General features: G+C 40.8%; 1 protein-coding gene across 1 annotated transcript; it reads left to right on the top strand.

Annotated features, from left to right (window-relative positions):
• Positions 1-13300: 13300 nt before the first annotated feature.
• P884DRAFT_294168 (uncharacterized protein) lies at positions 13301-15038 on the top strand (the record flags this gene model as incomplete). The annotated part of the gene is made up of 3 exons (XM_069444262.1): positions 13301-13340; positions 13410-13432; positions 13463-15038. 3 exons carry the CDS (start codon positions 13301-13303, stop codon positions 14921-14923), a joined length of 1524 nt encoding a protein of 507 aa, XP_069294847.1. The 3' UTR covers positions 14924-15038.
• Between the last annotated feature and the right edge of the window lie 202 nt (positions 15039-15240).

The raw sequence follows: 15240 nt of genomic DNA, 5'->3' as shown, positions 1-15240 counted from the left end.
AATATGCTCTAGGAGGAAACGGCCCTCCTTGTGTTTCTCGATGATCCATTTGTACCGAATATCAATGGTACGTATACGCGTAGCATTCAATGGATTTATTACGTTGATATATATGTTCTTGCTATTAGTAAAGATAATAGGCGTAGTTAGCTATAGATAGCTATATTCCTATAAAATCTAGGAAACCTACTACAAGGAATATATAGTTAGGGTTAGGTTCGTAAACTCTACTTTGGTAGTACTAAGTACGATAAAGCTTTGTTTCTTCGTCTTCTATAATACTAGTCCTCTAGCTAGAAAGATGATATATCTACTAGTTAAATATTGGTATAGGGGGTCGTTAGCCTAGGAGGCGTCTATAAAAGCAGTTAGTTTTAAGTCGTTGATCTTTATATTACTACCGAGTTTAATACTATAGGAACGTATACCTGCTAGGTAGCGATATAGATACTATAGGGCATCTAAATGTTCCTATAATAGGCTGCTATTCGCTTTATAAAGATAGGAAACAGCGTATATAATGTCGATCTATATATTACAAGCTAGCTAGTTTAACTGACTAGTACAGGTAGTATATTAGTCCTTCTTATCCTCTATTTTATTTTAGATACGTAGTAGTTTGAACTTCGAACGCTAGGGAGTCTTGGCTAGATTAATAGCCTCTATATCGTATTTATATAGTAATGTAGTGATATACGTCTCCTATAATAGGAAGATCTTCTAGTTCGCCCGGTTATGTAAGATATCTAGTCCTAGGAATCGTTTGACTTCCCTAAGCTCTTTAAGGTCGTATCTTACCTTTAGCTAGTCGCGAATTTTATTAATAATAGAATTATCTGTCGTTACTATAAGAAGGTCATCTACGTATAAGACAAGTAATACGCCTGTCTCCTTATAGCGAAAAAGATAGATGTCGGAAGGGATTAATTCGAATCTAAGTTCTTTAAGTACTAGTTTAATGGCTAGGAACTAGTAAAGTAGACTCTATTGTAGACTATAGAGTGCCTTCTTTAGTTCGTATACCTTTCCTGGTAGTTTGTTTAGTCTAGGAGGTAGTTTAACGTAGTATTCTACTCCTTTAGGGATTAGCGCATTAAGGAATATAGTCTTAAAGTCAAATTAGTAACATTCGAGATCTTTAATTATAACAATAGTAAAGAAGAGCTTGACTATTATACTATTAACGATAGTAGCGTAGACGTCTTATAATTTCTAAGATCCTTTATCAAAGTTACTATAGACTACCTATCTTATACAGGCAGTTTTCTAGCCGGTAGATAGATCGGTTTTCTCATTATATACCTATTTACTCGATAAGATATATATACTAGGTCGTTTCTTAACGAGGTTATAGATATCTTTCTTCTATAGACTCTAGTCTTATTTAATTATTATAAGGAGCTACTAGTCCTTAAAGTTAGGTTTACGTTTAGCCTCGCGATAGTTCTTTAGAACTAATAGGTCCTAGATAATAGTAATATCATATTTAATACTAATAGGTATAGCTATAAAGACAATAGATTCGGCTAACCTCTAGTTATCTAAGTAGCAGGTAAGATATTAACCTAGTAGTTTACTACTATTTAGTTTTATATAGAAGCCTAGTTACGATAGATCCCTATAATAGGACGTCCGTTGCCTATAAGGTCTCCCTCCCATTGCTTCTTCTATCTATAGGGAGTAGGCGGTAAGCGGCGCTAACAGGTAATTATATAGTATAGGAGCTTCTTCTTAATAGATTTCCTGGATAGCGTCATCATCTATAAAAGAGATAAACTTATCCTATTCTTCTGTTATTATCATAGGCGATGGTACCGATTAGATAGGTACTAATTAGATAGGTAGCGATGGTGTCCGCTCTGTTAGAGTAGACGATAGTACCTAGTAGGATACGATAGTTAGCGATTAAAGTAATTAAGGTATTAGCATTCCTAATTGATTTGCCGGTTAAATAGGCGTCTCTGCCTTATATTCGGCATTTGATATACCTTTCGGCTCCAATTTAGTAATTGCTAGCAATATAGAAGAATCTATTAGCGATAGATTTGATTGTTCTAATAGAGTGTCCTTCTTCGGTTAGACAATTGCCCGGTTGTCAGGAGGGCCTGCCACTAGGCTAACTTGTCACGGAGGTAGCACTATTATAGGGCCTGCTAGATTGGTTCGGGCTAGGTTCGTAGGCAGGAGAGTCAATTATCTTTTCTAGGACAGGTAGGTAGGTTGTTCAGAGGACTGATCCTTAGGGAGCTAAAACCTCCCTCTCGGATCTAGGGTCTAATAGGTACATTTTATACCCCGAATCGGCCGTTCGTTCCTCCGGCCGTACCCCGACCATGCCTATTGTTTATAGGGTTATACCCGTTAGCGCCCGGCGTGGGCCTTCTATAGCTTGTCCCTAGGTCTCTGGCCGGATCAGGTTACGTTCGTGACAATTTACTCTCCCTCTCAAAGGGCCTATCTGTAGGCCTTGTCGGAATAGCTTCAATCTGACTTTGTTCCGTGGTAGCGTTTTAACATTCTTTTAGTATTTTATACTCATTGTTTAGGTCGCGATTGTACTATAATTAGGTGGGTACTAGGCGCCTTTGTGTTCGTAGCTATATCGCCATTGTTATAGTTATAGTTCGAGTGTTTTCATCTAAAGATTCGCTTTGTTATGAACATGTCTGGTAGTTACCACGGCGCTAGGAAGGTCTCCGCCATAGCGATAGAAATGATATTTTGACTTTCTCAGAGGGCCGCTCTTCGTTCTCGATTCTCTTCTAATCTTTAACCTTATCCTCTGTAAAACGTTCTTGTTTCGGCTGCTCGTAACACATTTTTCATTTTTCAAATCTTTATTCTTGTGTCTGTGGTGATATTATGGAGATTTAGTAGCTTAGCGTAGCTAACTTGCTACTATATATATAGTGTTTGTGTGGTGCTATTAAGGATATTAACGCGAACGACGAGGTTCCCCTTGACGTTTAGTGTATATATCCTACTACTAGCTTGTTTAAGTGTTTTCGGTGCCACTAGGGCTACTAGACGAGCTGCCTCCTAGTAAGTATACGTTTCGGGAGCGATTCCCTAGGTATTGATAATGGTTTAGGTTACTAGTGCTATGACTAGCGATATAGTTAATCTTATAATTATCATTTGGTCTATATATAAGGTCGTTTCGGCCCTGAAGCCGGATGTAGCTGACTCCGAGGATTTGCTTGTACTTAGTAAGCGCTGTCGCTATTATATTATTATACTTATAAACGATATGGCTGTTACTTTTGAGGCGGTCGAGAAGTATTACTAGTCTAATATAGGCCTTATCGACAATAGTAGCAAGAAGATTACTTCTATAGGAACCTGTTTATTTTCGCTTGCGATTTGGCGCGGATACTGATATATTTATAGGAGCAATGGCTAGTATATAGTAAGTTTGTAACTAATCGCAAGTATATGATCGCGGCTACTAACCTATAGCCTAAGTTTAACGCTAGTACGGTAGGTTCGGTTATGTTTTAGTCTACCCGATTGTTTACTAACACGGTATAGGTGCTATAAGATCTTATAATCTAGCGGTATTCGCTACTACCTTATCTAGAGCCTATTGACAAGGGCTATATTACTTAGTAAATGGCTAAGTATAAGTTCATCACTAAACTAGGTACACTTATAGTAAGGGCCCTAGATAGCGAGGACGAGGTAGCCCGATTCCTAGATAAACACGTGGTAGACTTGGAGTTCGTCTCTTATAGTAGGTTTTAGCGGGGTTTTCAGGGTGGCTATATTTTGTTTTGTTTTCATTTTTTTTTGATCATATAAAGTAGATACCCCTTTAGCCCCGAATTGGTATTATAGATTCGCTCCACCGGTTCGTAGTGCTATAATGCGAATGTTTTTGTTAATTTCGGTAAGGCCTTCTTTGTTATTATTTTGGCGTAATGTCGGCCCAAAATATGGTTTTTTACGATACGGCTTAGGGCCTCTCCTAGGGCGCCTTCCTCGGGCCCTGTTCTATGGTATTTCGATCGCTACGTCAGGGCGTATTGCTATAGTAACGCGCCCCCTCCCTAGTTTGTATATTTCCCCTTAGGATATATATCTAGGCATTTTCTATAGGCGCCCTCTTCTTGGTCTCTTCCTGTGCTTCTTAGCACCATGTCGGAGGCGCTCCGTGGTCGTAACACGCTCCCTGAACTTGCGTACTTCACCCTATGTATTGGCGATATCTTCTTCGTCTATCTACTAGTTGAATTCAGAGGGCTACCCCTTCCATTTCACCAGGAACCACTGAGTCCCGCCGTCGGCCTGTTCTGTTAAAACTTCTTTAACTTCCTACTTATTATTATCTTCTAACTTAGGCATTGGCATCTGTTCTACCTCGTTTTGGCTACAAGGATGCTATGGTTCGAGTAATAAGATAGGGAATACGTTATATAATTAGGTATATTATATAGGTAGCGTTAGTCAATACGCTAATAAGCCGACTAGGTCGAGTACTCGAAATGGGCTAAGAAACTTAGGTATTAATTTTGTTAGTGTTTTTAGTCTAAGATTTTAGGTTAAAAGTAAGACAAAATCGCCTCTCCTAAATGTCTTTTCCTAGTGTTTTTTGTCGTAATGATATTTATAACCTTATACGGCTCTCTTCTAATGGTCTTCTAGTTACTTTTGTAATGCTTATAACTTTTCGATCTATTCTACCGCGTTAGGGTGGTACCTCCCTTTTGGCGAATCGTCCCTGATTTATGACGAGATTATAGGGTTATATCCTATTAATGCTCGGAAAGGGGGTAGTCCTATAGTTACGTTAATAGCGTTATTATAAATAAATTCTACTTTAGGGAGGATTCGTGCCTAAATTATAGGGTTTGCTATGGCGAAATAGCGTAGATATTATATTAATATTTGGTTACTTCGCTTGGTCTATCTATTGGTTTAAGGGTAAAATGCTATAGAAAGCCTTCTATAGACTTAGTTTAGGTAGTAGAGATCTGCCTAAAATTATAAGGTAAAGATAGAGCTATAGTTACTTATATAACCTTTTAGTATACTATATTTGAGTTTAACTTCTTTATAAACTAGTTTAGTAAGCTTTTAGCTTGTGATGTCCGAACTAATAGCGAAGAAGTGGTTTATTTTGGTATATCGGTCTACGATTACCAATACCATATTCTTTTCTTCGGCTTAGAAGTTCACTATAGGAAAACCTATAATAAGATCTATACTAATTTCCTACTAGGGTTAGCTAGGTATCGGTAGGGATTCTAAGCTATTATATTTCTAATGCCGTTTAGGTTTACTTATCTGGTAAATGTAGCATGTTCGGTACTAATTTCTGACGTCTCTTGCCAGGCCTTCCTAGTTGAACTTCCTTCGAATGAGTTTGCTAGTTCTTTCGGGCCTAAAGTGCCTAGCTCTAGCATTATTATGATGTAATTAGAGGATTTCTTGCCTTATAGTTTCCTCTACCGGAATATAAAGTGCTCTCTTATAGAGCAATTCGCCGTTAGATCCTATAGACTACGATTTGGCTTTGCTAATACTTTGCTAGCCTTTTATCTTACCTTTCTTTAGGCCTTCCCTTACTCTTTAAGTCAAGGGGTCTGATCTCTAGAGCTCTAAGATACACTCTCTAAGTGTTTATAACGGCTAGATAGTAGAAGCTGATTCTAGTCTTATCGCCTCTTTAGCCTATCTTTATAATATAATCGGCCTTCTTTCGAGGTATGCCTTCTCTATATTGTATAATCCCTTTAGATTGACTTTTAACGATTAGACTTTGATCTAGCATTAAAATGCTTACGAAACTTTCTACGCTTCTTACGCCTTCTGATAGTTCGCCATCTTATTCTAAAGTATAGGTAACTATTCTTGGTTCCTAAGAGGATTTTCTTCCTCGTAATCTGGTCTTCTTAAAGGGCTATCTACTGGGTTTCGCTTTCTAGGTTAGTACTTAATAATGAAATCGAATCCTAATAGATATATATATTACCTTGCCTAACGACCATTAAGTTTGGTTTATCTTATAAATCCTTATAAGTTATTATAGTCTAAATAGACTATAATTCTATAGGGATTCCTTATTAGATAGTGTCACTAGTGCTTAAAGCTTTCTATAATCGCTATCATTTCTTTGTTAGGGGTACTATAATGGTAGGCTAGTCCTGAAAACTTGGCTAACTAAAAGGTAACGGGATGTTTTCGAGAGTCCTTTGCTTGCTAGGATAAGACGGCCCCTATCGTAAACATAGAAGCGTCTATTTCGATGATTATCGGCTCTTTAGGATCGAAGTGCCGGAGAACCGGTGCCAATTTGAAATTGTTTTTAATTTCTTGAAATGCTTTTCGTTCTTCGAGATTGAACTAGATTTGTCCTAGCTTCCTCCCCTTCTCTAACCCCTTTAGCAGACTTGTTAGGGGGTAGGCGATCTACGAGAAATTGCAAATAAATTTTTGGTAAAAATTAACAAATCCGAGAAATACTTAGATATTATAATAGGTCTGTGGTTCTAGCTATTCTTCTATTATTATAATCTGTATAGGATCTATTATAATTCCTTATCGATTTATTATAAACCTAAGAAAATTAACTTGGTCTTTGTAAAATGAACATTTACTAGGTTTATAATATAGTTATACTCTCTAGAGTCGTTTAAGGACTTTCTAGATATGTTTTATATACGTTTCGCAATTAGGAGAAAAGATTAGAATATCGTCTAAGTAGACTATATAAAATTTATTAAGTAACCCTCTAAATGCTTAGTAAATATAATTCTAAAAGGTAGTAGGTATATTAGTTAGGCTAAATGGTATAACTAGGTACTTAAATAGCCTATATTAGGTCTAGAAGGCGGTTTTCCATTTATCTCCTTCTTGAATATAAATCTAATAGTAGGCGTCCTTGATATCGAGTTTGGTAAAGAATTAGGCTCCGGATGCTTAGTCTAGGATTTCCAAAATAAGTGGTAACAGGTAGCGATTCTTCTAGGTAATCTTATTTAATCCTTAGTAGTCAATATAAAGATAGAGGCTCCTATCCTTCTTTAGTACGAATAGGACTAGACTAGCTATTAAACTCTCTAAGGGTTAGATTCTTCCTTTAGCTAGGTTCTTATTAAGGTATTCTTTTAAGATATCAAGTTCGTATCAAGATAACAGGTAGATCGGTCTAATAGGAGGTATAGTTTTAGGTTATAGGTTAATCTTGTAGTCGGTTGCCTTAAATGATAGAAGGATACTAGAATTTGATATATCTATTACGTTGGCGAAATTTCGTAACTTGGAAGGGATTTCTTCCGGGTTTCCTAAGGATTTCGGTTCTTCTTCGTCAGGGAATAGATCTATAGGTATATCCGAAATGGTAGTTAATATAAAGACTCGAGCTCCCCTCTGGTAGTCCTTTTCTATTCTCTTCGGGTATTAGAGTTAGACTAAGTCAGTCTCTAGTAAAAACCACTAACGGTTTTCCAAAGGAAATAATAAAATAGTAAGGTCGCTAAGTGTAAGCATTCCTAGGAGGATTAGGGAAGTTTTAGTATCGCGGCTAACCGTAACGTAAGTGTAATCGAGTTAACGAGTTATTCTGTATTTGTTAGTTAACGCGATAGGTACTTAATATACCTTACAAGATAATGTAGTTATCTTATTAAACCATCGAATCGTAGGTAGAACGTAAATAAGTCGTTTTAGTTAATAATTTTAAACAAAGGTAAAATTAACGATATTAACTTCTATATATAAATCCAAGTCTACTATAACTATAACGCCTTTTCGTATACTTATAATAGTAGTTATATATATTCGTTCCCTCTAGATGTTATCCCCTATAGGCGTTCCTATGGTATCGGGGTCTACCGCGAGTAGCGCCCGTTTCCCTAGCGAGAACGTCCCGAACCACGGTGACTAGGGTACTAACCCCGCCTATAGGTACCAACTTGGGGTGCCTCTAGGCAGTCTCTCGAAAAGTGTCCCTCTTTTCTATACTAGAAATATAAGTTACTACCCTAGGACTTAGGAGTAGGGGTAGACGTAGGGGTCGTAGCATTTTATAGAGCAGGAGGATGTTTCGTTACAGGGTCTATATAATAACGGAAGGGTAATGTACGAGAGTATAATGTATTTAGTGTATAATATGGTTAATCTTGAGTTGGTAGCGAAAAGGGGCCGGTCTATACGTAATTTGGCTGCTAGAAGCTATACTAGATTTGCAAAGCTAGTTATACCATTCCTTCTTACGTTTCTAGGCGATAGGCGTAATAGCGATCAATATATTAGATAAGGAAAGGCGATAGTTTGGTATAGAAGCTTAAAGCCCGACTTTTCTTATCTTAGCGAGGGAATTAGGCTTCTAGCGATTTAAGATAGTAGTAAAGGTCCTATAGGGACTATTCGTTTCGCTAACAAGCTAAGTTTAATGCTTTTATAGCTTAAGAGGCTTGATCGGTAAGATCGATTATATAGGTATTCGTCTATTCCTCAAATAATATCTAGTTATTTTCTAATTACTCGTATTCTACGGTTAATACGTTCTAATAGTAACTATACTAACGGTTTCGGGGTTATTTATCTATATAATCGAGTACAAATAGAATACGATTCTATAATATTTTAAACCGCTTAGGATCTCCTTAGAAGGCACGTTATAAATCTTAGAGCTACTCTTAACGCTAACGATAGGTTATAATACTAGTAAACCGAATCAAGTTGGTGACCTTAATAGCCTTAGGGTGATGTCCCGAATCATTCGAGTCAGAGGATTTAGTTAGGGATCGAGGTCGCTTCAAAGTTTTCGGATGTTCCGGCAATCCTAACTTCTCAAGTAGGAACTTTTCTTGATCTTACAGTTACTGTAGTCTTTCTAGTTCCTTGACTCGACCTTCTAAGTTGCGGACTAGCTCCTTACGATCGGGATTTGGTAGCGAAGAGTCCGACATAGAAGACGCAGGGATACGTAGAGGAGGTTCAGAGTGGTTTTATGGTCGATACTAAGCCGAAAGAGTCTCGCTTTAACTTAAGGATCCCCCTTCTGCCGCTAAGGGCGTCAAATGACTAGGTAACGGTGCCATCTTAGGTGACAAAGGGTTTAAAGGATCAGAAACTATTAGGAGGGCCTGCTACTAGGCTAACTTGTCACGGAGGTAGTACTATTATAGGGCCTACTAGATTAGTTCGGGCTAGGTTCGTAGGCGGGAGAGTCAATTATCTTTTCTAGGATAGGTAGGTAGGTTGTTTAGAGGACTGATCCTTAGGGAGCTAAAACCTCCCTCTTGGATCTAGGGTCTAATAGGTACATTTTATACCCCGAATCGGCCGTTCGTTCCTCCGGCCGTACCCCGACTATACCTATTGTTTATAGGGTTATACTCGTTAGCGCCTGGCGCGGGCCTTCTATAGCTTGTCCCTAGGTCTCTGGCCGGATCGGGTTGCGTTCGTAATACTAGTAGAACTTAAGAGAGGATTCGTCTTCTTCGATGGTTATATCTATAAATACTACCTTATATTTGGGTTGATTATTATCTTTATCCTTGTAATAGTCGTTGCCTTTATTGAACTTGATAGTACTAACTCTAATGATAGTACTAGTATATGGGTTCTAAACCTAGTAAATCTTACTATAGATGTCTATATATCCGATAAGCCTGCCTTTCTCCGTACAAGGACCGAACTTGTTAGCTCTATCCCGTTTGTTTAGTTTAATATAGTAGTAGGTATGATAGAAGTAGGTATATAGATAGTAGATATATAGCTTATAGGCTTCTTCTAGTATGTTTAATATAGTTGTAAATAGCTTATAAGGACTTTTATTATTAGGATTGGCTCTAGTTAGTAGAAGATTAGTAACTATAACTATAGTATCGACAATAAACGGCTATAGTACCTCTGGGATTTGATATGTAATTATCGTTATTCGTGCCTTCTAAATAATATCTATAGCTACGCGTTTAATCTTTCTATTTTACTAGGGACTCGAAGGAGTGGTTTTCAAGATAGTGATACCTTTAATGTCAGTAAATACTACAAGTTTACTATTATAGAAATCCCTACTAGACTAGCCGAGTTCCGTTTTACCGTCGAGTCCGAATATCTAGATATATTTACCGGTTTAGTTATATATCTAGATGATTTAGTCCTTTAGCCTATCGAACATTTCTGACTTAGTACGGCTATACTTAACCTAATACTAGTTTGATTAGACATTAATAATATAAAGGCTATACTTGTAACCTAGGTAGCTAGGGTTTTTATAAGTGACTATATCTATACAGACGAAGTAGAAGGGTATCGTTGCCTATATTAGGGTACGTTTACCTAGTTTATTAGTCGCTTTTTCCATAATATAGGGTTTATAGAACGTATTAGTATCCTTATTAGTAAGATCGATTCTAGCGTCTTTATATACTACTTTAATAGTAGCCTTGCTTACATATATAAGGCGGCAATATATAATATAGTAATTAATAGATATAAAGATAGCTATAGCAGGAGAAGATGCCCTGGCGATATTGCTACCAAGTATAGTCGGTTTAGCATTGTTAATAACAAAGACATCGCCAAGTCGTTTAAATTTTATAACAATCTGGCTAGTTTTGCCTATATATAAGGTATAGTTTACCTAGTTCTAGAAGACGTCTTCGTTAATTAGTTTCCCTATATAGATCAAATTAGCAGGGGAGGTAGGATTATAAAGAGCCTCTCAGATTTTAATCATTACCCTCGTGCCATCGCTTAGAACTATTTCGTATATAATAACACCGATCTCATTAGCTTAGGTAATATCGCCAGATAAGGAAAGATATACCCTTAGTTTAGGTAATCGGTATAGCTTAGTAAACCACTTAATATCATTAAACATAGTGTCGGCCGCTACCGAGTTGTAATAGATGGTGTCTCTTACTACCTTAATGGCCTATTAGACTTTAGAAGTTAATAGGAATGACGAAAATCCTATTAAATCCGTAGGCCGGAGTGAAAAGATAGTTAGATAGAAGTAAAGTTAGTAGAGTAGAAGATATAACATACGGTAGATATCACTAGATTAGCTACTCCCGAGTTCGGGTATAGTACTACTATTAATAATAGAGTATTCTTCTTTGTTAGGAAGTGTACCTTCTTTAGCTAGGAGTCTAGTGCCTTTTCTAGGTTATAGGCCTAATAGACTTATTTAGGATTATAGTACTAACTATAGCCACTATAGTACTTGACTTCGTAATTAAAGTATCTATTATAGTCACGGTCCTTAATGTTACCTTACGTTGTCCTCCTCCTATTAGACAAAGGCTTAGAGGGATCATCTATATTCTTCTTATTATTATTAATATTACTACTATCGCTACTATTACTAATAGTAATATTAATAAAATTCTTCTTTATATTATAGTTAATACAAGTCTTAGTCATATCCTTAATAAGGTCGTTCTAAGTAAAGGACTTATCCTTTATCTTCTAGATATTCTACTTATAGAGCTTAGGATAGCCTTCCTTAATTATAATTAATACTAGATAAATGTCTATCTCTAGAAGGTTAACAATACCTAGGTTATATAGGCGCTAACGGAGAATATAGAGTCGGTTAATATAGCGATCTATAAAGTTAAACTTAGATAGCTTAATCTTAATATACTCCTAGATAAGGAGGTAAGTTATATTAATAGTACTATATTATAATATCTTAAAGACTTTCTTATATATTGTTTAGGGATTAACGACTTTTAGATACTAGCTAATATATATTATATATAACCAGATATTTAACTTCTTTAGAGATATAGTAATAACTTGGTAGATATCTACTCGGTCTACCTCCTACGTATTATAGGCGATAGTATTATCCTTATCCGGTTCCGGGATATCGCTATCAAGGTAGTAGAAGAGCTTATATAGCGCTAACGATAACCGTAGTTATATATCCTATACCTCTAGATCTTCCTCGCTAGCAAGCGTAGGGAGTAATACAAAAGTTCTTTTTTCTATAGATAGAGTACTAGAAGCAAGAGCTTATAATTATTTAATAAAGACTACATCATATTCCTTCTAATGATAGTTAACTAATTCCTATAAGTCGATTATCTATTATAGGATATTATTCTAAGTATTGTCTTCCTCTTCTATATCTTGATACTTAAGTATATCTACCTTATCTTCTTATTCTTAATACCTAGGTATAAGGTCGTTAAACAGCCTAGACGACATTTTAAGAGTATTATATATATAGTTAGGTAATAGTTCTAAGTGATCTTTCCCTAGGAAATAGTTTACTACCTCGCCCATTCCTATAGACGGTAGATACTAGTTACCCTTAGGTAATAGGCCTATTTATATAAAGAAACGTCTTTAAGGTCTTATAGGTCTTATATCTATCTCTAGAGTCGGAGTCGCTAGTTCTTGATAGTTCTTATTGTTTTCTTGATAGAAAGAGGGAAATCTTAATAGAATCTTATCGGTTTAATAAGATCTTAATGTTCTTAATAGGAGTCGCCCCGATCGCTTGATAGAGGCGCTGGTTCTTGATAATAGAGATAACCTTCAGAAATCGCTTGATTTGTCCGCTTATCTGAAAGTCTAGAGAGTTAAACGATTAGTAGAGATATCGAAAACGAAGAAATCCGTAGTAGGAAGCGATAGATTTAATGGATTTGGTCGCTATAGTTCGCTCAAGCTGCAAATCTGTAAGCGGTTGATGGTTGAAGGTAGCTGTAGTTTTGAAAGTATCGAATAACTACAGGAGCCTCCGAAGAGGGCTTATAACCTATCGTGGATGGATAGATCAAGATCTCTATTATCATGGAAGATGGTAGATTGATTGATTATGATGATGATGGAAGAAGAAGGAAGTCGAACAGGGCTGCCTGCAGGAAGATGTGGATGGCTGCAAGCCTGGTGGGTCCGGGAGTCTTTGTCCCAGTCCACCACAACCGGGTATATATTGATGGACTTGCGATATAGTACTGTGGTCACAGCTGTCGCCTAATTCACTCCCAGCTCAATCAACAATGGTCTTGGCAGCAGAGAGCGCCTTCCCATGCCGGTGTTTCGCCGGGCGCTCATGGTCGTGACCGTTTTCATCCCATCTCGGTCGCCGGGACCAGCCACTCACATGGCACAGGGAAAACGCCCTGCGAGTTTTGCCCAACCTCTTGTCATTCCAGCGCTGCCCCTCCGCCCGACGACCGTGCACGTGTTTTTGGAGTCACGCACCCATCGTCACCTTCATCACCGACTCTGCATTGTTCTCCTCGCCAATTTTCTACCCCCCGAATCCATTGTCAGGAGGCCAGGGGTGCTTATTAGCCCCTGAACTGATATACGTGTATATATATATATGCAAACGGACCTGCGCCAGCTGGCTGGCTCGAGCCTATGTCAGTAGCCACTAATTCCTCGAAATCAACTCGAGCCCAGAGAGGCCACCAAAGCTCCGCGGTAGGCAGATTCGAGGGCGGCACCTGGTATTGTAAGTTCGGATCCTCTGCCCACGTCATAGACTGCATCCCGGTCCTCGCTCAATCTGACAGTCGAGTTTCGTTCTCCCCGCACAGGCGCCTGCGAACCCGCGTTGGATGCGTCGTTTCTGCAGGTGAAGAAGGAGGGTGCCAACAAGGGGCGCCGGTTCTACACCTGCCAGAAACCGCGGGGAGAGCAATGCAGGTTCTTCCTGTGGGAGGACACGGCGAGGGCCCGGGAGAAGAGCGCGCGCAATGAGGCGTCTGTCTTCAATCGCCCCCGCACCGTCCAGCAGCGCGGCGCTGGAGTCGCAAGCGGCGCCTCTAGCAGCAACGGCCCGATGAACGGTAATCATAGCAACGGGCAGTCCGCTGGAGGCCCAGAGACTCCCCGTCGACAGGATGCTGCGAACGCTCTGTTCGGCAGCAAAGCGACGGGCAAGAGCGGCGAGCGGCGTCCGGCGAGTAGTGGTGGGACGCCGCAGTGGGACATTGCGTCGGCCGTGACGAGCAGCGGGCCGCTGTACTCGCCCGCGAGCAGCATTCCGTTCACGCCCGGGCCGAGGCAGCGCATCTTCCGCGGCGTCCCGCGTGCTGGGGCAGCGTCCTGGAGCTCGGATGAGGACAGTGACGACAGCGGCGCGGACAACAACCGACGCGCGGGCACGACGACCCCGACGCCCAAGAGGAAACGATCTGATGTCGACGGCGCGGCCGCCCCGGATGCTCCTTCGCCCAGCAGAAACGCGGCGACTGACTTGTCCGACCTCGACACAGAGATGGCCGAGGAGCTGGTCGAGGTAACGAACCAGGCCGAGCGCCTGCACCGACCTCGGCTGGCCCAGCCGCCCCACCGATCCCAGATCAGCGGCCCGCACACCACCCCAAGCCGCGCCGGCCTCGGTCACGGAGGCCTGTCGATGCCCGAGTCCGGGAGTAGCTTCGCCTCGGTCACGTCCGGCGGCCCAGATGCCAAGCGCCTCAAGACGGCCCAGGGCGTGCCCGTCACCCCGACGCCGGCGCGCACGCGGAACGCCCTCGCAGGAGCAGCGGCACAACGACAATCGACTCTTTCCCCCGCCGCCACCGCCACCACCACCACCACTGCTACTACCCCCACTGCCGCGCTCTCACCGGGCAACGGCCACGACGGCGACGCCGAGATCACGACGACGGTGCTCTCCCTCCTGCGGGCGGAGCGCGTGTCGGCGGCAGCACGGCGGGCGGTGCGCGAGGAGCTGAACCGTCACGCGCGACTGGCGCGCGGGTTCGAGCAGGCGCGCGACTCGCTCCGGCAGACGCTGCGGGCGCGCGAGACCACCCTGGCGGAGCTGCGGGCGTGCGTGGCCCGGCTCGAGACCGAGCGGCGGATGCGCAGGGAGGTGCTGCGGAGCGACCTGCTGGCCCTGTCGCAGGAGGGCCTGCTGTCGTCGCTGGAGGGCGAGGGCGAGGGCGAGGGCGAGGGCGAGAGCGCTGACAAGCGGCAGGAGTTGGCGGGGTGACGAGTGATTTGCGACTGACGACCGACGGGTTGACGACGACTGATTGATGGAGGAGAGATCGGAGTGTTGGCGAAGTGAGTCGGGTCAACACTCCGTACGCTCGTAAGCAGGCGAGCTCGGTCGAGTTAAGAAGATCAAGAAGGGAATGAGGAGAATCCAGGTCGGGCAACGCTAAAACGCAAGTAACGGCTAGAGAGAAGGGGATAAGGCATTCTGTAAGTATTGTTGTTGTTGTTGTTGTTGTTGTTGTTGTTGTTGTTGTTGTTGTTGTTGTTGTTGTTGTTGTTGTTGTTGTTGTTGTTGTTGTTGTTGTTGTT

The sequence above is a fragment of the Thermothelomyces heterothallicus genome (genome assembly GCF_042370625.1).
Source record: "Thermothelomyces heterothallicus CBS 202.75 unplaced genomic scaffold P884_scaffold_25, whole genome shotgun sequence".
Lineage (NCBI taxonomy): Eukaryota > Fungi > Ascomycota > Sordariomycetes > Sordariales > Chaetomiaceae > Thermothelomyces > Thermothelomyces heterothallicus.
This window is presented reverse-complemented; position numbering and strand designations above follow the sequence as displayed.